The 23118-nt window shown below is 29.6% G+C and overlaps 4 protein-coding genes across 9 annotated transcripts in view; 2 read left to right on the forward strand and 2 right to left on the reverse strand.

The window, feature by feature from the left end:
* Positions 1 to 144: 144 nt before the first annotated feature.
* Positions 145 to 15760, reverse strand: LOC111033518 (intraflagellar transport protein 20 homolog). Of its 3 annotated transcripts, none has more exons than XM_022314293.1 (4): positions 15572 to 15760; positions 675 to 806; positions 455 to 609; positions 145 to 366 (listed from the first exon to the last, which is right to left on the reverse strand). In XM_022314293.1, the coding sequence occupies exons 2-4, from the start codon at positions 799 to 801 to the stop codon at positions 250 to 252; spliced, it is 399 nt and encodes a 132-aa protein (XP_022169985.1). In that variant the 5' UTR covers positions 802 to 806; positions 15572 to 15760; the 3' UTR covers positions 145 to 249. The 3 variants fall into 3 exon arrangements, with proteins under 3 accessions (XP_022169985.1, XP_022169986.1, XP_022169984.1); XM_022314294.1 differs by lacking the exon at positions 15572 to 15760 and adding an exon at positions 3085 to 3504; XM_022314292.1 differs by lacking the exon at positions 15572 to 15760 and adding an exon at positions 3049 to 3504.
* On the forward strand, positions 3611 to 5115 carry LOC111033517 (28 kDa heat- and acid-stable phosphoprotein-like). The gene is made up of 5 exons (XM_022314291.1): positions 3611 to 3791; positions 3931 to 4154; positions 4225 to 4355; positions 4424 to 4575; positions 4870 to 5115. Exons 1-5 carry the CDS (start codon positions 3782 to 3784, stop codon positions 4926 to 4928), a joined length of 576 nt encoding a protein of 191 aa, XP_022169983.1. The 5' UTR covers positions 3611 to 3781; the 3' UTR covers positions 4929 to 5115.
* On the reverse strand, positions 5112 to 8038 carry LOC111033516 (tRNA (cytosine(38)-C(5))-methyltransferase). The gene is made up of 4 exons (XM_022314289.1): positions 7754 to 8038; positions 7499 to 7688; positions 7132 to 7426; positions 5112 to 6335 (listed from the first exon to the last, which is right to left on the reverse strand). The coding sequence occupies exons 1-4, from the start codon at positions 7806 to 7808 to the stop codon at positions 5889 to 5891; spliced, it is 987 nt and encodes a 328-aa protein (XP_022169981.1). The 5' UTR covers positions 7809 to 8038; the 3' UTR covers positions 5112 to 5888.
* Positions 14477 to 23118, forward strand: part of LOC111033513 (fatty acyl-CoA reductase wat-like) — a 13780-nt gene continuing 5138 nt past the window's right edge. Inside the window, exons 1-6 of one of the 4 annotated variants that reach the window (XM_022314286.1) lie at positions 14477 to 14518; positions 14636 to 14805; positions 14870 to 14963; positions 20438 to 20698; positions 21264 to 21409; positions 22345 to 22454. In XM_022314286.1, the coding sequence (XP_022169978.1) occupies positions 14654 to 14805; positions 14870 to 14963; positions 20438 to 20698; positions 21264 to 21409; positions 22345 to 22454 (763 nt within the window). In that variant the 5' untranslated portion in view covers positions 14477 to 14518; positions 14636 to 14653. Of the gene's footprint in view, positions 14806 to 14869; positions 14964 to 20437; positions 20699 to 21263; positions 21410 to 22344; positions 22455 to 23118 lie in introns of all 4 variants that reach the window. The other 3 variants (XM_022314285.1, XM_022314284.1, XM_022314287.1) reach the window with 3 other exon arrangements.

Raw genomic sequence — 23118 nt, forward strand, 5'->3', positions numbered from 1 at the left:
TTTTTATACTATACAATAATTATGATATTATTTATTATATATTATGAAAAACGCATTTACCATAATTATTTTTATGCTTAAGCATTATTTTATAGTTAAGGAATAATTTGATTAATCATTAAACAATAAAAAACATAAAAATAATATTGATGTATTGCTGTTTATATTTGTATCATTATGCCTTTGAAATGTTAATTATTATAAATGATTCGCACAGGTCTAGTGTCATAAAACGTAATCAAAAACCATTTAGTTTTGAAACGATAACCGATTTATTAAATCTGTTTGATCGGATTCGATTTTTTGCAGCGACCTGTGCTCGATCTTGTAACGTTCGAGCTCCGTGGTTTTTTGTTCGATTTGTGTCTGCAATAGAATACAAATTGAAAAGATTAAACACAGCAAATCAATGTTGACCCTCCCCCCTCCCAGGAATGTCCGACCACACGGTTACTTGTAATGTAGCGATTTCTTCTTCGGCCTTGTTGGGCAACGACGCCAGCTTGTTCGACGCGACGATTGCTTCCCGCTTTTCTCGCTCCACCTGTTTGGCCAAATGGTCCATGACGCCGATAAAGGTGTCCACCGCCTCGCGGTACAGCTCTATATCTGTTTAAAAAACGAAGGATTACTTTTCCTTTTTCCGGCCACCACGCCGTCCGTCCAGCGGTTACCGCTCATGAATTCCGTGCATTGGTCCCTCAAACCGGCCACCTTGTCCGCCAACACGGGTTCCATGACTCTGGCCTTGCCCATGTCGTCGACGCAAACAACATCCGATACGGGCACGCTGTCGGCCATTCTCTCTGCAAAAGTAAAGACACCGTTTTAAATAATTATGCATTTTTTACGATATTGTCGGAAATCTGAAGGAAAATTAGACAGGTGTAACTACAAATTTGCGTGGTTTTGGTGTCTTGTAAAAGGACTGAGTGAAATATGTACTTCAGGAAAATTAATTGTTGACAATTCAGATTATTTAATATTGTAATTCAAATAACAAACGTCAAGATTTTACTTTAAAAAGTTATTTCTTTACAATTGTGCTAATTTAAATAAAATATAACTAAGTTACTAAAGCATTACTACTAAAGTAATTTCGTTACAGGAATATGTAATTTGTATTACGTATTTACGTAGCAATACCCAACACTGGAGTTCGCTATACATTTTGTCTATATCATTGTAACAAATTACAAACATATTCTTCTCATTCTTTCGTGACTTCGGCCTTCAAGTAAATCAAGACCATGTCGTTCAGGAAATTTAATGTACTATTATTTTATATTAAAATTGTTCAGAGTATCTTATTTACTTAGAAATCCAGGCCCTAGGCTTATCCGTTCAGGGGTACGTTTTTTTATGACGCTATTAACAATAATAACAACACGCATTATTAACCGTTATTATAAGTTGTAACAATCAACATTCCATTTTAATATCTACATATACATATTATTAAATGGTTGCACGACTTTCAATAGCACAAAATAATAAATAATCAGCTGGAATTTCTGTAGGTACATATATTTACATATCGTTGTTCGTATTATCGCGTCGTTTTTACGCAACTGCTTAACTGTTTGAAATATTTAAAATAGCAAATTCTTAATATCAACTCCATGACGTAATTTGATTAACATTTTTTTCAATTGCCAATGACTAAAATTAATTAATTTAGTCACGCTTCCGCCGTCCACCACCAAAATCTACTTCGTTTTTCCTTAATAGCTTTGGAATTCCTCGGGATCTACGGATCGTGTTTATTTCCCATTCATAAATACCGTTAAAAACAACTGTCTACTTAACTACAAAACAATTCCTTAAGATCAATTTTAATTTTTATAGGTCAGTCGTTTTCCCCAAACCTATTTCTACCTATATTATTGAGATAGAACCACTGATAGTTTGTTTATTCGCCTTTCAATCGAAATTTTTTTCGCTTAGGATGAAACAAAAATCAAATTTGTTGACGAAAACGATGACCACCCCAAATTAAACATGAGATACTTATTGGTGTAGGTATTGAAAACATAAAATGGCTCAAGGTAAATACACACGAGGAGGATTTCCCTCAGTTTTTCAGTCACTGTTTATGATGGCATCGACGTTAAACGACGATATATCGGCCATCATATGTTTAAAAAATTGCATCAAAAAGCACAAAAAAAATATATTGGTCAAAAACCTAATGGTTTTTGAAAAGTAGTTAATATTCCCAAATACATCGGGAGAACAATTATAAGGAAAGAAAAGTTGAAAAAAAACTGGAAAACTGACTGACCGATCAACGTAGAGCCTTAAACTATGATAGCTGGAAACATTTTCATGGTACCTACCTCCGTACCACCATGAGGGGATGGGGATGCACTAATAAAGGATAAAAACTCATATTTTTGTTTGTTTAAACGGTTGTCACTAGTTATCTACATTCTATCATATTACTATTATAATTTATAATTAGTGTTTAGTAAAAATATGGCACACATATTTAAAAAAAAACAATGTTTAGCGTACGGGAAATAGTTACAGTGGACAGCTAGTATACTAAATAAACTACAATTTTAAAATGTGCTATACAGACGTGTATTATTCTATTATTATTGAATTATTATTATAATCACAGTCGTGCTAAGCCCCCCTCCCCGGAATTGGGGAAAGTGCTCTAGGGTGTTAAAAGTTGTAACATTTTTAAGGGTGCAAATGTTTAAATAATGTATTTATAGGGGCTCCAATGAAAGTTACCACGGCACTGACTATTTTTACCTATATGAATGCATACATTATTTGCCAGTGGCGCAACAGTGGTGGTGGCGGTGGGGGGAGGGGGGGGGTGTTATACCCCTCCCCCAATCTTGTTTTTTCGCTGCGAGCATGTTATTCCTTATGTTTATATATATTGAAACAATGTAACACCCCCGCCCCCCAAAAATTGTTTTCTAGTTGCGCCACCGTTATTAGCAATTTATAATATCGTGCAAATATTTGAAAATCAAAATGCTACGGAAAATCGGTACTCCAACACGTCCAACGCTACAAAATTATTACCTATATTACAGTAGGTATAGTCGTACAAAATATTACATAAAAATAATTATGATGAAACTCGAGTTTTTTGAATATTTTTCTTGTAGTCGTCGACGCCGTCTACTCGTCGCACACGCGCGATATAACAGATTTACGTGCCTGTTTGGCAGACAACGTGAGATTCGGCTGGTGATAATATTTTTTTTTTTTTTGTTAATAACGTGAACGGTTGCACTATAATCTTTGACGGTTGAAAATATTATTCAATACTATAACGCGGGCCACAAACACGAAATAATAATTTTTAGTACTTATAGTATAATGTAAATCAAATAAAAATAAAAATCGTTTGTGGTTCGTGTTGGCAAAGTGCGCCAAACACGCGGATGCCGTGGCAACGGTATCGCAGTATCGCGCCACTTTCGTGCTTATACAACCTCTTTGCCACGAACGTTTTTCCAAGACGGCGGCGGCGAGCCTGATGCAATAATATAATATAAATATATATATATATATAATAAGTATATAATACAGCGCCGTAGAACAGTGAATTTTATCATCGACGTCAATGTTTTGATAAATAATATTTGATACAAACAGTGTCGTCTCGTCCCTCAGAACGATTTTGAAATCCAAAATTCGAAAATAGATCGTGCCTACTGCCCGCAGCCTAGTTGTGTATTTTGTGTTCGATAAACTTTACTAGATCGTTACTGATTTCTTTGTCGCCGAACGAAAGCCTTAAGTTTCCAAAATGCCAAGAGGTACGTCAACCGCGATAGTTTCTTCGGACGAACGTCCCCGTCGAGATTCTTTTGTTCCGAGTCGATCTTGAGACAATGCGTTTTTTTTTTTTAAATAATTAATTTACGATTGATCGGTTTTGATTTTTGGCGTCCACAGGAAAATGGACCAACCACAAAGGAAGGAGTCGCAGGTTTACAAATCCCGAAGAACTAGAAGAACAGAGAAAACGCGAAGAACAGGAAAGAAGGTGGAAAAAAAATAACAGAGGCGATGACGAATCGTCGAGTGAGGAAGAAGAAAAACCCGTGACCAAAGGTGACAAGAGCAATAGTGAGGACGAAACGGAAAGTGAAAGCGAATCTGAAGAAGAATCGGACGATGTAATTATAATTTGTTGTTATAATATTTATGGTGGGGCTATGAAAATTTTAATTTTTTGTTTTTGCCCAGAATAAAAAAGGTGTTGCGGGTCTGATACAAATTGAAAATCCCAATAGGAGACAGTTAAAAGCAAAGAAATTAGCTACGCTTAACGAAACCTTAGACACTGCAGAACCAGCCCAATTATCTAGACGTGAAAGGTTGATTAAGTTTATTTTTATTGTTTTTGATTAAATTTTACATTATACATGATCGATATTGTCCACAGAGAAGAAGTTGAAAGACAACGGAAAAAACTGCATTATCAAAAGCTGCAAGCTGAAGGTAAGACAGATGAAGCAAGAGCAGATTTAGCTAGATTAGCAATCATTAAACAACAACGTGCAGAAGCTGCGAAAAAGAGAGAAGACGAGAAAAAAGGTTGGTTTTTGTTAGTCTTTAGGTATTATTATTATGAATTCTCATTAAATAAGTCATTATTGATATTTACCCATACTCAGATCAGTGAGAGAACACGCTGCTAACCGTAAAAAATCAGTTCTTCTTGAGCACACTATCGTAGGTGAACTGGTTTTGATGGTAGCGTGCTGCAGGGAAATTCGCAGAATTGACATTTTCTCTCACTCAACAGAGTATAAAAATATATTTAACTACTTTTGTTTTTATAATAATTACCTATTATGCATTTAATAATATTATTATTTTTTTTTATAGAAAAAGAGATGGCCAAGATTCAAAAATCTGCCGATATGCAAAAAGCACTCGGAAAATAAAGAAATTTATATTATGGACTGATATGTAATGTAAGAATTAAATTACTATTATGTTCAATTATTATATTAGGCAGCCATTTTCAATATGCTACTATAATATATGCTTTCAGTTTTAATAGTTTCTTTAATTATCATGATATACAGACATCCATCTGAAATATATACCTAAAAAATGTTGTTTACATTATTTTAAAGTTTTCTTTTTTTTTTTGTAACAATAAATACTCAATTAATAATATTCACTTCATTAATTTTAGCCATTTTCACAGATGATAAAATTTATAAAAATTATCATGTATCATTATTTATATATGTACATTATATATTAAACTTTTGTTTATCCATTTTATATTGTGTACTCGTGTTTGTATGGCAATTAAATTATACCTAGGTTTATCTTAAGAGGATCCACATGTGTAATACATAGCAAAAACTATTTTACTTGAGAAAGAACTAAGGAGGCTACAGTCATAACTATGAAACAAAATTTTTACCACATAAAAAAGGTAACTGGCTTTGAAATATAATTTTTAATTTTTTCGATATCGGAACTACAAAAAAAAGTTATTCAAGTTTGAAAAACACAAAAATAACGAATTTTGAAACAAAAAGAACTTTTTTTGTGTAAGTGATATAAAAAAACTAAAAAAATGATATTTCACAGATAATGTTCTTAAATATATTTTATGTTAATTTGGAGTCTTAACTGTCACTATATTCTGAGTGGTTCTATCCTGCGCAAAACAGTTTTTACTATGTTGTACATTAGTAAGACAGAGACAATACATGTGGGTGTAGGGTCTTCTTAAGAATATTCAAATAGTTATTATATAGTAAGAAATACAGTATTGGGTTCCAAAACTTACTTTATTCACAACAAATATTTGAAAAATGTATTGTAGTTTACATTCAACATATATAAATAGAATTATGTACATCATATTAATATAGTTAAAGGCTTTAAGGCAATAATAAACATAATAATCGAGATACAACATAAACATTTATACTGTTGCCTAGAAGTTGGTATGCTTTTTTTTTGCTGACCGGAAAATCTGATACAGGAAAACACATAAACTTTGCAACTTCTGCTGGTGTAAAAAATCTTAATTTTAAGCTTTTCAGCACTTCTAAATTATTGTTATTGTCATTAATAATTTCTTTGATATTTTCTTCGCACAAACTGGAATACACAGAACCAGTGCCGCATAAGTATGAACTGTATGAACGAGTGAAACAACATGATCTTTTACTGTGTTTGGTAACAATGTCCAAGGCTTTGCCGCCTTTCAATAGTTGTTTGTCATTAACAAAATATTCTTCTAATTCTGTGTCAGATTCGCTCAATACATCTGAAACTTGTTGAACGCGGTCGCACAATTTGTCGTCCCAATTATTTTCAGTTATCTATTTAAAAAATGATAAAGTCTGATATATTAAATATTTTCATAGTCATTAAAATCAAAATTATGTAAAATATTTTAGCATGAATTTAAATTTTATATTCAACATATTATTTTGTTGATCCAAATGGGAATTATTAGTGAATATACTTAATTTAAATTTTTTAATTCAACTATAGTTAATAATTTTGTCTAGATCTCGGGTAAAAATATTTAACTGTAGATTTTTTGTTGCAATATAGGTACATGGCAATACTTAATGTAATGCGAAATATTTAAAAACATTTGTGAGGATGAAGAAATCTTACAGAAATATATTTGTTAATACTAAAAAAAGAAGAACATGTTTGTGATTGTACCAGCTGATCATTTATAATAATAATTTGTATACATTGTCCTAACCTAACCTAACTGGTCATCTACAACAAATTAATGAATATTAACTTGTAACAATTCAACTATAATAATTAACAGGTTAACATAAATTTCAATATTAGTGTGAAAAATAAAAAAATAAAAAGTGCTTAAAAATTGTAAGTGATGCAGAAAAAACTGAGAATAATGCAAAATTTAAATGTTGACATTCAGTTAGGGATTTGGTCTTAAATGTGGGTATTCAGCTTACATTAGTATGGCTTATGATGATATTTTTGATTTTAGATGACAAAATACTCAAGATCAGTAAATTAATTTCCTTTGAGAAAAGTCAGATGGACACAAATCACAATTATTAGCACAAGATAGGCAATTTTGCTACATAATAATATATATTTAGTTAGAATGATTCCTGAGTAACTTACGATATCATTTTGTAAGGATATTGCAAAATCTAATGGTTTCTTTTTGGCTAATAAATAATACCTCAATCTTGAATTGCAAATGCCAAAATGTACGGGACTAAGTAGAAATTCTTTAAATGTAAAACCTGACCGACTCAATGCGGTAACTAATTTGTCTCTAGCCAAAGAACTTTCAAATCCTTTAACATTTTCCACTAAAATATATTTAAGTGATTCTGATTTCGGGATTATATTTTCAATAATGTGCAGCAGTGGCTTTGTCCTTTCATCATTAATATCCTTGACAAGGCCATTTCTATAAATTAAATTAAAATATGATAAATAAACTGTATGAGAGTGTATTAACAATAATAAATTTAAAGCTTACCTCGTGAAAGGTTGACAAGGTGGACTCATCAATAATATGTCTGGATGGTATGCATCAAACTGTTCTGAGCTAAGTGAAAGAATGTTCAAATCTCTGAGGTTAGTCGATGGAAAAAAATGTCTGTATACTGCATTTGCTACTGTATTTATATCTACAGCAAGGACAACTTCAAAATTTTCCAAGTTACATTCTGAAAAAATTTGACATTTACAACTACATTCTCATGTAATGTTTTAAGTACAACTCTTGTTATACCTTTCAGGGCGAAATGCATTCCACCAATACCACTGAAAAATTCGATGACCCTCATACTTAGATTACAAAAATCATTCGTTTTGAAAAGAATTATGAAATAAATAGTAAATAGAATTTTTTTATTTCAAACGATAAATAAATAATAAATAATAATATAAATGAAAATAAATATCGTCGAATAACCAGGATAGCTGATGCAGTTTTTTTTTAATAACAAATAAAAATGTATCAACTTAAAATCAACTATCAACTAGGTATTTCAACTTCAAAAGATTATTGTAAAATACTAAAATGTAAATATTATTGTTGATAAGAAAACAACGTGGGCAATAAGATAAATAGCATTGTGACCAACTTCAAACGACAATCATGGGAAGCACCTGTGAATAAATTTCAGCACGATATGGATTTTAAATTATTTTCTATTTTAATGACGTGTGGACGTGTGGTGTGACCCCAGACTATTTTCATTTTTCATGCAGTCTATGCCCTATGGGTATTGGGTGGTGCGACCATAATAACTCCTGTTAGGTAGAGTATGAGTCAATATGAAACTGCAAATAGAAATCAGACGTATCAAAGATGGACACGATGATGATCTATTTGAAAAGTTAAGCTATAATCTGGTCTGCAATTGTACATGACGTATATGTATTATTTTGATAAGTACTACTTCCTAGTTCCTACTTCAAGAAATATCACTGGTTAAGTACTTAACAATACTTGGACTTAATGTGTAAAATTACAATTATTTTTTTTTAATTTGACAAATTTTTAAAAAGCCAATTAACCAACATGGACCAAGACGTGGAACCGTGTAAGCTAATCTTTTTTAAAGTTTACATAATATGGATAATATTATATTGACAATAGTTTGTTAAACCTACACTTACACAGTTACACTGCTTAAGCCTTAATTATGGCACGTACTCGCACGGTTAGCTTCCGCCAAAATTGTACCTTTTTATTTTCCACCAAATGAAAAAAATAGGACATCGTAAAAGGATAATATATTTATATAACCATGGTAAGTTATAAAAATGTAAATTATAAAATATTACCTATATGAATAAAATTACATTTATATTTTATATGAAATAATAATTAAAAATTATTTTAATTTCATATGTAAATTATGACTTTTATAATTTGCAATAAAAATAAATATATAGTTTTAATTTTAATTTCGTATGTAAATTATAATATGACATTTATGTAAAATAAAAATAGTATTATTCGATAAGGTACTCTGCTGACAATTTTGTCACCTATATATACATATAGATTGCGACTTGCGTTACAAATATGAAATAATTATACAATTGCCAATTGTTCATTTTCTCGATGACGATTGATCTCACAATAATAATACCGACAACGATGCTGTTATTGCCAATGGAACATCATTTTTTCAAATAGTGTAAATGATTATTGAATTATGGAAACATGAAACGATACAATTTAAATAATCAAAATTTGATATAGTGCCCTTCTCTCTAAAATGTAAATTAATAACAATACGTTGTCCTTGCAATATACCTTTAAATTTAAAATTTTGACGCTTTTTACCCTTGTCTTTTTTACTAGACTTTTTCCTTTTACTGGTTATCCCTACGTTTAAAAAAAAAAAATTTGGAATGTATTTTTTATTTTGTATGTAACTTGAATAGGTAGTAACAATTTTTTTTAACACATATTTTCTCGAGATTTAGTGTTTTGTTTGTTTGGCAGATAATAATTGTAGAGGATACAATTTTGAGCCAATATTATAGTACAGTCGTACAGATGAACAAAAGAAGTAGTATTTGCGTAAAAATCACATAACGACAACAACAACAAGAAATTGCAACTGCCTACGTCACTGCAGTAATAACATAATGCATTGGGCAATCAGAATAAAAGCGCAAAATAATTATCATAATAAATTAATAACAATATTATAATTTATAATAATCATATTATGTTGTATATAACATAGTCGTGTCGCGCTTTCTGTTAAATTATTCTAGAGATCATAGCGTTCGGCGGTGACGTGGTGTTATTATACGCTTAACGTCATTTGGGGAAATTACTGATACGTCCTCTCAAAGCAATATTCAAGTAATTCTTAGCTCCCATCGCGTCACATGAACATAATAATTAATAATTATACGGAATATTATTTATCGCCCGCCATAACAACCTGTAGGATTTACGAGAACTGCATGCTAGGAATGTCGCTGCAGATAAATATTTGCAACAGTTAGCCGGGGCGAGGGAAGTGGTTTGCTACATCGACGGGTTTTTTCTATACTCGTTTTTCTGGACTCGTTTGTTACCGATATACATCGCGATCATCATATTATACTCTATAGTCTATGGGTATACCACGGGAGAAATCCCTTGATTTGATTTTTTTTTCACGAATACAATACAGATATTATTATGCAGTCGTGTGTAACGAACTCGTTTATGGTAATAATAGTATAAATCGCGGGTTGGAGGTGGTACATATAGACATATAGGTAGGTTACCTACTTACCGCTTAAGTACGAGTCTCAATAATAATAAAGTAATTGTAGCATATCTATATCTATATGCCGTTATACACTATTTATACAACAATAATTATCACTAGATGGTCAATCGTGATTTACCGATTATGTCATATTATAATATAAGTTGGTAGGGGTGAAAGGGTGAATACCGGCATATACCGGTTACACAGATAATCTCAAAGACTAAGATTGATAAAAATCCGTTTTATCAGGCGATTGTTAACTCCGGCAGAATACCAGTTAGATAAAAAGGTAATAAAAAGGTCTAATGTAAACTTCGACATTTTTATTTTCTTACCTGTAATGGATATATGGAAACTCCGCCAGTGCTTATGTACCTAAAACTTAATAATATATCTCAACTAAAGAAGCTCAAAAATCCAAAATAATGGTGTTAGAGAACGTTATAAATAGTTATGAATTTATGATATTGAATTTAAATCAGACTGAGAAGTCAGAATATCTATAAATTGTATCATTTAAGATCACAGTTCAACATATTTTAACATAACATACCTAGGTTGCTGGGTACATATTTTATGATTATTAAAATTATTTATTATGATAATACACATCACAATTTGGATGATTTGTTCTGACAATTATTAATTAATAATTATTAATATTATTATTATTATTTATTATCTTATTAATTTTTGTATATTTGTTGGGATAATATAATAATGTACACAACACCTGTCCTATATATAAATTTTAAACTGTGACGACTTGATTTTCTTCATTGCCGAAGTTTACACTAAAAATTAATACTTGTGGCGGAGTTTACATGCGCCTGTTTTATCATTCAGCCAATTTCTTATTGTATTAAAATTAAACTCTACATTTTAACGCCATATCATGTTAACAAATGATAACAGAATTGTTTGTTGTCCTTTTTTTCGAAGATGGCGTTGTTACATTTTGCCCTTCGAAAAGAAATTATGGCAAGTGTTTATTTCATCTTATTAAGTTAATTATTAATCTATTATATGCTATGTGTTATGTATCTAGTTTAAGGTGCTTGTAGCTATAAAACGCTTGATTTATTATTTATTTATTGTGATACAATATAATTAAAAATCATTTTTATTATATTCGGCCAGTAACTGTCAAAATTGATGGGGCAATAAAGATCACTTTCAGTTGTACATAGGTGCCCGGTATTGACAGTTAAAAAAAAATTAAAAGTTTAAAGGTGTATTTTTTTCCTTTTGTTATTTCTGAAATAAAATGTCTTATTAATTCAAAAATATTTTATTTGTAATAACTACCAGTCATTTGCAGTTTAAAAAAAAAATTATAATAAAATATAAAAAATACTTTAAGAAATCTCAAACACAAATATGTTGTAGCCCATAAGTAATAAGTATATAAATCAATATAGAGGATTGACTTAAGTTTCGGAGTTATGGTTAGTAAGTTGTTATTAGAGATTTCCCTTATAGATGACCGCCATTCACCCTCTCTCCGCGATTTATACCTCTATGACCATAAATATATATTATATCGTGTGTGCGGCGTATATTATAAATATGAATGGGTAAACACACGTTATAACCGGTTCTTTATACAATTTTGTACAATGCTGTGTAATTATATCACCTGCAAATTTAGTCTAGAAAGATTAAGTCCTGGGTTTTTTCTACCACTTCCACCCATAGACCGACATACACAATTACACAATTTATTGAAACACGGTGGAATGCACTGTCTACACGGACACAGATAGCATCCAAACGGCAAAAGGGATGATCGATGAAAATTGTTGATTGTGACTAAATTTAGAACGGGAAAGATTTTTACTAATGTGGAAATGATTTATATTATTGTCGTCCGAATCCATCGCAGGCGCAAGGAATCGCGGGAAAAAAATCAGATTTAATTTGTTGTTATAATACCTGCAGTATAACCACCTAATAGAAGGAAAGGTAGATAGCAAGACAAAGTGTATTAGAAGTTAAGGAAATAGAGAAAGAAAAATAATTCTTTATTATTGGTAAGTTAAAATAAAATATAAAAAAATATTTAAAATGAAATACTCAATATTATGTAGCCAGGTAATATTATGCGAAATGTATGGCACAATAAAGTATAAAAATAAGAAACCCAGTCGTTGTTCAATCCTAATTATTTAATCCTTATTCGCAACTAAATGAAAGTATAGTGATTTCGAAATTGAGAAAAAACAATTTTTTAATGGTTTTGAATAGATGCATACATTATAATTATATGTTATTACTTATTAATAACAAATTATCTTTCAATATTTTTAATTTTTAATCATTTCACATCATATCTTTCATTATTTATAACTATTAATAAGCCAAAACTTATTTTTCTGAAATAAAATGTATTCGGAATTGTTACTCTTTATATATTTTATGGTCGGACATTTTTTCCATGCGCTTCTCCAGTCCAGGTGAAATACCTATATTTAGCTATTTTAGATTTAGGAGGGGTCGAACATATATTGTATAGAAAATGTATTAATTAAATCATTGGTTTCACAATTATGTGGTTTTTTGTTTTTTTCAATCAGTTTAAACTTTAAACTTTAAACTTTAATACTCCCGGATGAGGGTGGTTAGTAGAAAATTGCATCTCGTTGGTACTTAAAAGTAAAAAGTAAATAAACTACCAGTCCTCATCAAAAAAATCGGGAAAATTTGACGAAATACTCTAGTTATTAATTGCTCAACATATTAGTTTTTGAGCAAATTGATTTTATTTGTATGAAGTAATTAAAAAATGAATAACTGTAGACACTTCAAATTTTCATAAAATATTTATACCAACATTTTCTGAATATGATTTAATTTTCAATATGTTTTTATTTGTTGTGTTATTTATAGACATTTGAAAAGTTTGTTAGTAATTCAAAAAAATTGAAGATTGTAAAGTCTTCATGAGTCTTTCGTCTTATATATAGAAATAAACAAATATCGAAAGTATATAGGCGCAATATTATTTTTATAAGCGTTTGAAGTTTATATTTTTACCAAATTCGTATGATTTTTAATTTTAAGTCTTGAAGAGACTTGACAATTCTACACAAGGTTCTTCATCAGTTTTTCTGACTAGAGTTTAAAAAAAGGATTAGGTAAGAGCCACATCACATTTTACGACTTCCTTCACGCCTAAGCTGTATAGACATTATGAATTATTGCACATTGACACATTGTGATTTTGGCAAGTCATCTCTTCTCTTTATTCCTTAACAGTAAGTTGTATTCGAATATAATATTATGAATTATGATAGGCATCTATATAGATGGCCGATGGCATAGTGAATAATAATAATAATGTCATCATTCATTGTTGACTGTTTCACTTGAACAATTGTTATTTCACATGATATAGGTGTCGTATATTTAATTTTTAATTTTAATACAATATTATATTGTATTTATGCTTTTGGGGTTTTCCCAAGAAGTTGTTGTAGCCAGTAAGTAGGTTAGTACAGTAGGTACCTATACACATATTAACATATAGCTTGTGTTAAAATTAAACTAAATATGTAGCTACATAGAGTATAGTAGTGGTTTCCAATCTAGGGGCCGCGGGCCGGGGCAGAGGATGCTGGTCGGGAGTCTAAGCAAAGGGTCGGTAAATAATTGGCACCAGCATCGAGATTTTTATATGATTTTATACACGTCTTTATTTCTTTTTAGATTAGCTGATTTTTAATCAACAATAATTAATAGCCCTCCTTATTTATTCGTCATACGAGTACTTATAGGTGTTTATATTTTATACCTTTTAAGTAAACCGTCCATAAAGGTTTTTTTACATAATTGGTGGTCAGTAAAACTAAGAAGGTCGGGAACCTATATGGCATATATAGGTAAGTACCTACCTTTTATTTTATGTAAATGTAAAACGTCGATCTCGCAATAGCTGATGATCATTGATCTTTGATATATACTCAAGAGATCATTCCGCCCTTTGCCATAGTTTTGTGGCTATAGTTTTATACCGGCGCAGTACCTAATTAATTGTTCACGATGTTAAATATCATACGATATTATTGCGATGTATAGGTAATCGTCATAACAGTCAGGCCTAAATAGTAGTAGATAATATCAACACGCTGTATAATATTGTTGGCCTTATAGTTTTTAATTAAACATTAATATTATCCGTTATACATTTAAACCTATATATGCAGTATATAATGAGGCGGTGGAAATATTGATGTGTTGTACGAAATGATAATTATAGTCAGTAGGTAGGTAGTTGTAATATTAGCATACATCGAGTTATTGTGAGTTATTATGTACAGACTGCTCATAATTATTGTTTACAGTAACACATATTTAGATATGAACTGAGGTTTTTTGATTAGATACCTATCTGTATTGCAATGGAAGGCGGTGATATTTTCATACAAGATTTTATAAACGATCTCCAAGAATCTCCTGAGAGCCAAATTCAAAAATGTTTTCGTGGTTCTTGTATTCTCATTACTGGCGGAACGGGTTTTGTCGGGAAAGTCTTAATTGAAAAACTTTTAAGGTAAGACATGTTAAAAATATAATATTTGTTGTTAACCAATATTAGTATTGAATTTATTCTTCAGATCATGTCGTGATTTGAATACAATTTATTTGGTCGTGAGACCACTGAATGGTCGAAATCCGAATGAAAGGGTCAAAGAAATGTTTGTTAGTCCGGTAATTAATTGATTATAATTGTTTGCTTAATGGATAATATGAGCATGTGATTTAAATGAAAACTAATTTTTAAAACGATTTAACTATAAGAATATATTTTTTGAATGCTTGATTTGTTTCATTCATATTTGTATTACTTTAACAGATTCATCTATTTTTCCAAAGGGAAATCTTTAATTTCAAAATTGCATTCGTAGCACTTTAGGCACAATGACAAAACAATATTGTTTTGATACCTAAATAATGATAGTTAATATTATTTGTTAATTATGAGATATATGCACTCTTGAAAATATATTATGAATTGTATTTTAAATTATTATAGTACTATTAGGAGCTCTATTAATTTTTTGCTTAAAATTGGTTAGGTTAACCTATGATTGATTTATAGTTAATTTTATATAACTTTTAAATATACTATTGGCCTATTTTATAGTAAAATAAATTTAAAAAAAATTCAGGATACTGCGACTGAAAAATATAAATTATCAAATATCTCTCTAACAAGTATGGTTTAATAATGAACAATTAACATTGCCGTAGAAATATAAAAAAAAAATGAAAGCTTTTTAGCTATTATATAATTTATATTTCATTAAAAAAGTTACCTCTTGGAGTAGGTACAATATGTTTTCCATTCCCAATCTATACAAAAGTTTTTGATCACTTCGCTGTCCCAAAAAGATTGTTTTGAAATGACATAGCCCTCGAAAAAACCAACAATCCTCCCTTGTGCTACGTTTAAGTTTGATAGTAGAAACTGATTCGCAATCTAGTAAATTAGTTTATTAATATCTCGTTTGAAATTTTATTTTTTTGTGTATATGCAAAAATGAATAATCATTATTTGTATTCGTATCATCGTTGATGTATAACTTATAAATATTTATTCAAATTAATACATCAGAACCAACATTATTTATGCATTCATTATTAATGTGATAATATTATAATATCATTAATGCTAGTATACCTACTATCTTTTTTATTTATCAATGTAGGTCAAACAAAAATGTCAATGTAGGTTAGACAAAGACTTAGTTTTTGTGTAAAAACAACAATAAATTATAGTGGTTCGTACAATTTGTACCTATTCATAATATATTAATATGTTATGTTCATTAATGTTACAATGTTGTTAGGAAACTAAAAAAAATTAGTTTTTTTAAACAGCAAATCCTCCATTAACACAATTAAAACTGCAGACGATCGCGGTGTGGACATAATTTATAGATAGTTACTGTATATTATTATGTATAACTTTAAAAATCGACATCGAATAGAAAACAGTCACACCATCGAACCATATGAAAGGTCAAGAAAATGTATGGCACGGTTTCCCACCAAATTACATAATATTATAATGTATATACATTGGCGTAGACTGTAAACATCATCTACACTATACGGTTTTTTTTAAATAATAATGACCTGTTTAAAATTCCATATTCATCAATTAGATGAATATTAATAGGATAAGCACCTAGGTATGAGATATGTATATTTTTAGGTGGCTCTACTATTTTATTCACGTTCATGTACCTTAATCTGCATATGAATATTCTGACAATACGCTCCAGAGCAGTACAGAACGCTGCTTTCGAACAGGAAATCGTAGAAAAAGGTCACCTTTCGACTAAAATGAGTGTAAAACAAATAAATTATAAACTATTTGTTATTGCCGGGAGCGAATAGTTACCAATAAATATATTTTTTTTTATAGAACCTTACGTGAAATATAAACTTCAATAAAATGACATTTTATCCTCAATATATTTGAGTTCACAAGCCCTAAAATATTTTGCAACAAATAATTTACGCCACATATAATTATTCAAAGTACCCAATAATAATAAATATTAAAGTTTGAATTTTTAATCAGTGGCCGTCATGAAATTATTGAACAAAATTAAATACGATAATATTAAGAGATTTTTGAAATTCATATTTTAATCATTTAGTTTCGCCAGTTTCGGGAAAAATTCTTGTGCATTTTTTGGGTGACATCCCTGGATCGAAATACAGTAGAAACCGTTTATAATGGCATTCAAAAATTAGTCATAATATCGATTTTTATTATAACCAAAATGATAAAATAAAATTTAAAACTTAATTATAAAACTACAACCGGTGTCATTATAAATGATTTCTACTGTACCTACATGCAATAAAAACTTGCAATACACTCGCTGAAGTACAATTATAAAAATAAACTATTCGTATCAGACAATAATATACTATATAAGAAATTTGCATTTTATTATAATATAGCTAGTACATGTTTATTTCCATATTATGGTGCAAGTTCACATCAGTCCAACGAAGTGCCACATTTTTATAAAATATTCAAAAACACACAATATAGTGTAGTTACAACTTAAATGTATATTAATGACGGTATTTCATTTTAATTTGTTTACAATGATTAAGTAAAATTATTTGATCTATAATTAATATGTAACAAAAAAAAATTACACAAACTATTAAAAAATATATCAACGACGTAAAAATAAATTAGATCTACTCACAATAATTGTCCTCATAAAATGTTGAAATAGTTTTTCTTTCATCTAGAGTGCTGCCGTTACATGAGACACGTTAGCAGAAGTATCAAATTGTGTCCAGAAATTAATTTATATTTTATTACCAAGTCATTAACGATTTACGTTTCTAATGTGATTTGAATGCGATGAAATCTGATGTTCGACTTATGTCCTTGCAGTATACACTGTACACGTATAGACATAAATTAGTGATTGTTGAAAACACTCATTTTCTCAAAAAGTTTTAATGTTCTTCTAATATTTTTTTAGATAACTCAAAGTCCTTAGACAAAGAATATTTAAGAAAAATGTGTTTTTCGATTGACAGTATACGTAGGTATTTTTAGAGTTGAGGAGAGAACAACATTTTATGGTAATCCCTTTATCATTTAACTACCTGCTTGTCGACACATAAAACTTCTCTTCAAAAATCACACTGTACGTATTTAAATTCTCAAACAAATATTGTTCTTCTGAAAACAAAATTAAAATGTATTTTTTCATTAAAAATAGTAAAAAACTGAAAATGATAGTTATAAAAAAATAAAATAGATACGTTTATAGTTATTTTTCTCAAAAATGTTGTTCTGTAACGATTCAAAATTATTAAAAAAAAATAAATGTTTTTTGAGAAATTGAATATTTACTAGAAAGTAAGCACTCATATGTGTATAATATAATAAATATAATATGGTGTATGTAGGTTACAATATAGTATGCACAAGTATCCCGAGCCGTATTAAATCACTCTTAATAGTATACTCACATTTTTACCGAATAAAAATGTAAAGGCCATCGATTTACTACAAGGACCTTTCAACTGTTTTAAAAATAAATTAACATAAAATATTATAACCATTATTTTAACCAAAATATTGTTCAGCATCGAGGGTGACTATTCCTCCCTCCCCCTATTGGTTTATTATTTTCACATACAATATATGATAAAACAATGAATGTATACTACATAACGTGGTCTGAGAATAGTCAAAAAGTCATATCCCACCCTCTTTCAAAAAAGCTAAGAACGCCACTGACTTACCCTTACTTAGATATCTCCAGTGATAAGACATTATTTAGAAGATGGCTCTCTAAGAAGAGCTATGTTTTTTGTTAATAATCAATTAAGTTAGGATGACTCTCGTTTAGTTTTTTTAGTTTTTGTTGTATTTAGTAAGTCTTGGAAGTTTTGAAAGTTTAGTAATTTATGTTTGTTCTTCTCATTATTAATACCAACGATAGCGATTAAGAGCTATAATGTGTAGATTTATTTGTTAGTTAATTATTTAATTATTTATTCAACAACACATTATTTATTAGTTCACATGATTTATTATAATGTATGTCTACTAAGTAGTGACAATAGGTGACATACAACTGTATTATGAAACTAACATCTAACGCACTCTTATCAACTAATTATGTTATCATTACACTATGCGATATTATTATTTCATATGATATTTTAATTTATAAGATATTCGCTGTTTGTATTATATAATATATATTTATATGCTAAAGTTAAAACCCTGAAATCCGCCAAAACGAGTTCTATAGAGTCTGCAAGGCAGATTTAACTAGTCGAAACTAGTTTCCACCAATTCCTCTAGTCAAATCTGATTTTGCTTTGTTAAAATAGTTTATCTATTAATGTATTCCTATCATTACTGTATATATAACCATTAATTATATATTATTAAAAGGCGTATCTCGTATATGAGTAAAAAATTAATAACTTTAAGGTTTTTTACACTTGATTATATGCAATATAATCTGTACCTGGTAGACACAATGTAGAATGATGAATAAAACATTTTTAAAAAAAGATTATATAATATTAAATACTAGCTATTTACAATCTAAATTTTATAGATTCTGAGCTGAGTGATGAATGCATTGATTTTACAATGATTTGTGTTTATTTATTTATTTTTTGTCTGTCTTCGTGGTTTGGTGCAGTAAAAGTGCTTCGATTTTTTTCAACAGCAACTTTTCTGGTAGGAAAGTGAATCAAGTTGGTATATTCGGGAAGTCAAAATTTAAAACTCCTGATTGTTTTGAAAAACGTCAGGAAAAACGGCACTCAAGCAAAACCAGATTTCAAAAAAATCGATTTTGGTTTTTAGTGTAATTCATAGTTACATGATTTTTTCAATGAATGTTTGTGTTACCATTTTCTATACACTATAGAATTAAAAAAATATTTTGACTCATGTTAAACTAATTAGAGCCATATGAAATTTTCGATTATTATTCGTTTTTTTTCAAACTAATGTCGATAAAAAAATATTAGCTTGGTCAAAAAACTTGAAAATATAATACAAGGTTCCTCATAAGTTCTTGTTAGTCGAAATTAAAAAACAAAATGAGCGTAAATCAACAAGAAATGTACTTTTTTTAATCAAAGATCGTATAACTTAACACACGATTCCTCATAAGTTTGTCTACCTTTATCAAAAAAAAAAAATTCTTCAGGGAAGTCAAATCAAATTTTGATGATCCTTTGAAGTTTTAATTTTTACAACATTGGATATCCACTCAATTTCTCGTATAGCGATTTTCTTATTTTATAGTAATTTAAATACGAATAACTACTGCTAGATACTTGAAATGTACATCATATGTTAATGTTATTATCATTTAGTGACACCCACTCACCAGCTTTCTTGCCTTTATTAATGCCATAATTTTTGTTTGTTTTAAATGTTCTGATATACCTATGGTATAAAAGAATAATTTAGTGGCAATGTATAATATCGTAAGAACTGATTATTAGTAATAAAAAAACATTATCATTTTAGTTATAAAAAATAAAAACCTTATATTATAATTATTGAATAAATTAGAATACGTTTTATTTAATTTTCAGTCCACATAGACTTCCGTCTCTGTGTTCCAATCTGGGTGTTTTAATTTGTTTTCCGTTTATAGTTTTTCGATCGCATGAAAATTGAAAATCCAACATATCGTAGCCAAGTGCAAGTGGTGAGGGGTGACTGTTTTCAGCCGAACATTGGCGTGGACGAGGCTGTCTTGAACAGGATCGCGCCCAAAATAAATGCTGTCATACACCTTGCGGCGGCGACTACGGCCGAAAATCACCTCTACTGCATGTTGCAAACGGCTGTCTTTACCAACGTTCGGGCTACCAGAGACTTGGTTGTTCTGACGAAGAGTTTTAAAAATCTCAAGGTTAGGTCGTGAGAGGGGTTAAAGGTCGCGGAGAGTAGATGGTTTTTAAGTATTTTACATTGTACAAATTGCATATTCTAATTTCGTGTCGTCAATATCTTGAAATATTCAAATCTTGCCTATCATACAATTTTGATTGCTATTATTTCGTTTTCAGTTATTCAGTTTCTTGTCAGTAGTACTACTACGTTCCCAAATTAAATCTTCTTATCCACCAGAAAATAACAGTTTAACTTCCGGAGAAATAACACTTTCCTCTACAGTGCATTGATTGCCAGGGAATCACACCAATAATTACTGTCATAGTTTCCCCCGAAGTTGAGTTAAATGCAAGGGGAGGGTCATTTCTCAAGTGAAAGCACGAAAAATATCAAAAACCATACGCTAACAATTCAAACGTCTACTACATTTCCATTCCAAAATAAAACCTTTTATCATTTTTTATCTACGAATTTTCACGTACCTACTATAATAATATGTACTAAAATAATGATGTGTACTTATTTTGTATTTCCGTCTTCGCTTGTTTAATTTTTGTTTTATGTTTTCCACCCCTTTTCTGCAGGCCTTTGTTTACTTGTCGTCCGTGTTCGCCAATCCCTCAGTTTTGGACGTGTATGAACAATTTTACAACTCCCCGATACCCACGTCCACCGTCATCCAGATGGCCGAAACCTTTCCCGATTACATCCTGAACCGAATGACTTCGGGGTAAGTTCACAATCACACCCATGACCGGAAATACGATTCTTTTGACGACGAAATTTTAAGAAGAGTCCGTTTCTGAGATTTAATTAACCACTATAGACTTTGATTAATTATCGACTTACAATTTTTAAACTCAAACAAAATATGTTTTACAATTTTCCAATATAAAGCAGAATATTTTTATGAATATTTCGATTGTGTTAATTGTTATAGATGAATACTGAACTAACTGTTTTTAAGTTTAAACAAGTTGCTGTGTGGTATTCCATGATACAAATTTGAATAGTATATACTGTACATCAATTTAACTTAATTGCTTTTTTTCTCGTATAGACAATATTTAAATCCTTAAAAGGCAAATAAAATAAAAATAGTTTAATCAATAATCGGTAGGTACGGAATTAGATTAGATATTGATAAGGTATTAGACATCAAATACTAAACTATAAAAGTATAACAATAAAAATCTGCTTTCGATAATGAAATTAAAAAAATTTAGTGTTTTCAAGTATAATAAAATTGTTATTTAATAGTAAAAGTTTTGCCGATTAACTTACCAGGGAACGTTAGATTTACTATGTATCTTGAATTTTTCCGAAAAGATCATATCGAAATAATATTAATATTTTTAATAGTTTATGTGAGGTAATCTCGATTATTCACAGTTCTTATGTTTTTATTTATTTATAAGCTCTCGAAAGTTCGGAGCATCACAATAATGAAAAAGTACATGTAGGTTTACTAATCAAAAGTAAGTGCAAAACAAACAAACAAAAAAATAATTAAAAAATAACATCTCAATATATACGAGAAATAATATCTCAATAATATTTAATCATATAGAAATAATAATACAGACAAGACGAACATTTGTTACAAAAGCTGTTTCCAATGCCTATACGTAATATCAAAATATGATGTAAACTGTTCTATTATAGACTCGTGTCCGAATGGCCGGACGTGGTTACGTTTACCAAAGCTTTGTCAGAGCAGATCATTCAGTCGGCCGGGCCAGAGCTACCCGCGTGTGTCATACGACCAGGGTTTGGTAAAGTTTTATATTTTTTTCACTATAATATTACATACATTAATTTCATGTTATCGGTTGTCCTTGAATTTTCGGATAGTTGTTAAATAACCTATGCCAAATCTAACTCTGTATATATATATAGGTGTTAAAGAGTTTAGATATGAATAGAAAACGTCCTATTTAGTTACAGAATAAATAAACAATATAGGTAGACAAGTCATCGGGAGAGAAAATGAAATTTATTATTGAAATTAAATTGAATGTTTTTAATTTAATTTAAGATCAAATGAAACATGTCTATATAACCAGGTCGATGACTTGTGTGTTATAATGGAAGTTGTATTATTGAAAAAATATAGTAATAGTCAATGAATAAAAGTAAGTTTAACATAATAATATTATAATGTTTTGACGTGTTTAATTCTGAAAATATTTACAAACTAGTTTTTCTTTTAATATAATAGCGTATGCCATATAAGGCTTTACATAGGTCATGGTCACGAGCCACGTGGTCACGAGTTATGACTTATGACTAATATAAAATAATTATTAAAATACATAAAATGTATAGTTTTACCCATGTTTCGTTTGTGTGCGTAGATTCCTAGTCATGTACCTACAACATACAATTAAAACATTTAAATGAAATAAAAATAAAATATAATAATAGTATCTGCATCAC

The sequence above is a fragment of the Myzus persicae genome, unplaced genomic scaffold (genome assembly GCF_001856785.1).
Source record: "Myzus persicae strain clone G006 unplaced genomic scaffold, MPER_G0061.0, whole genome shotgun sequence".
Lineage (NCBI taxonomy): Eukaryota > Metazoa > Arthropoda > Insecta > Hemiptera > Aphididae > Myzus > Myzus persicae.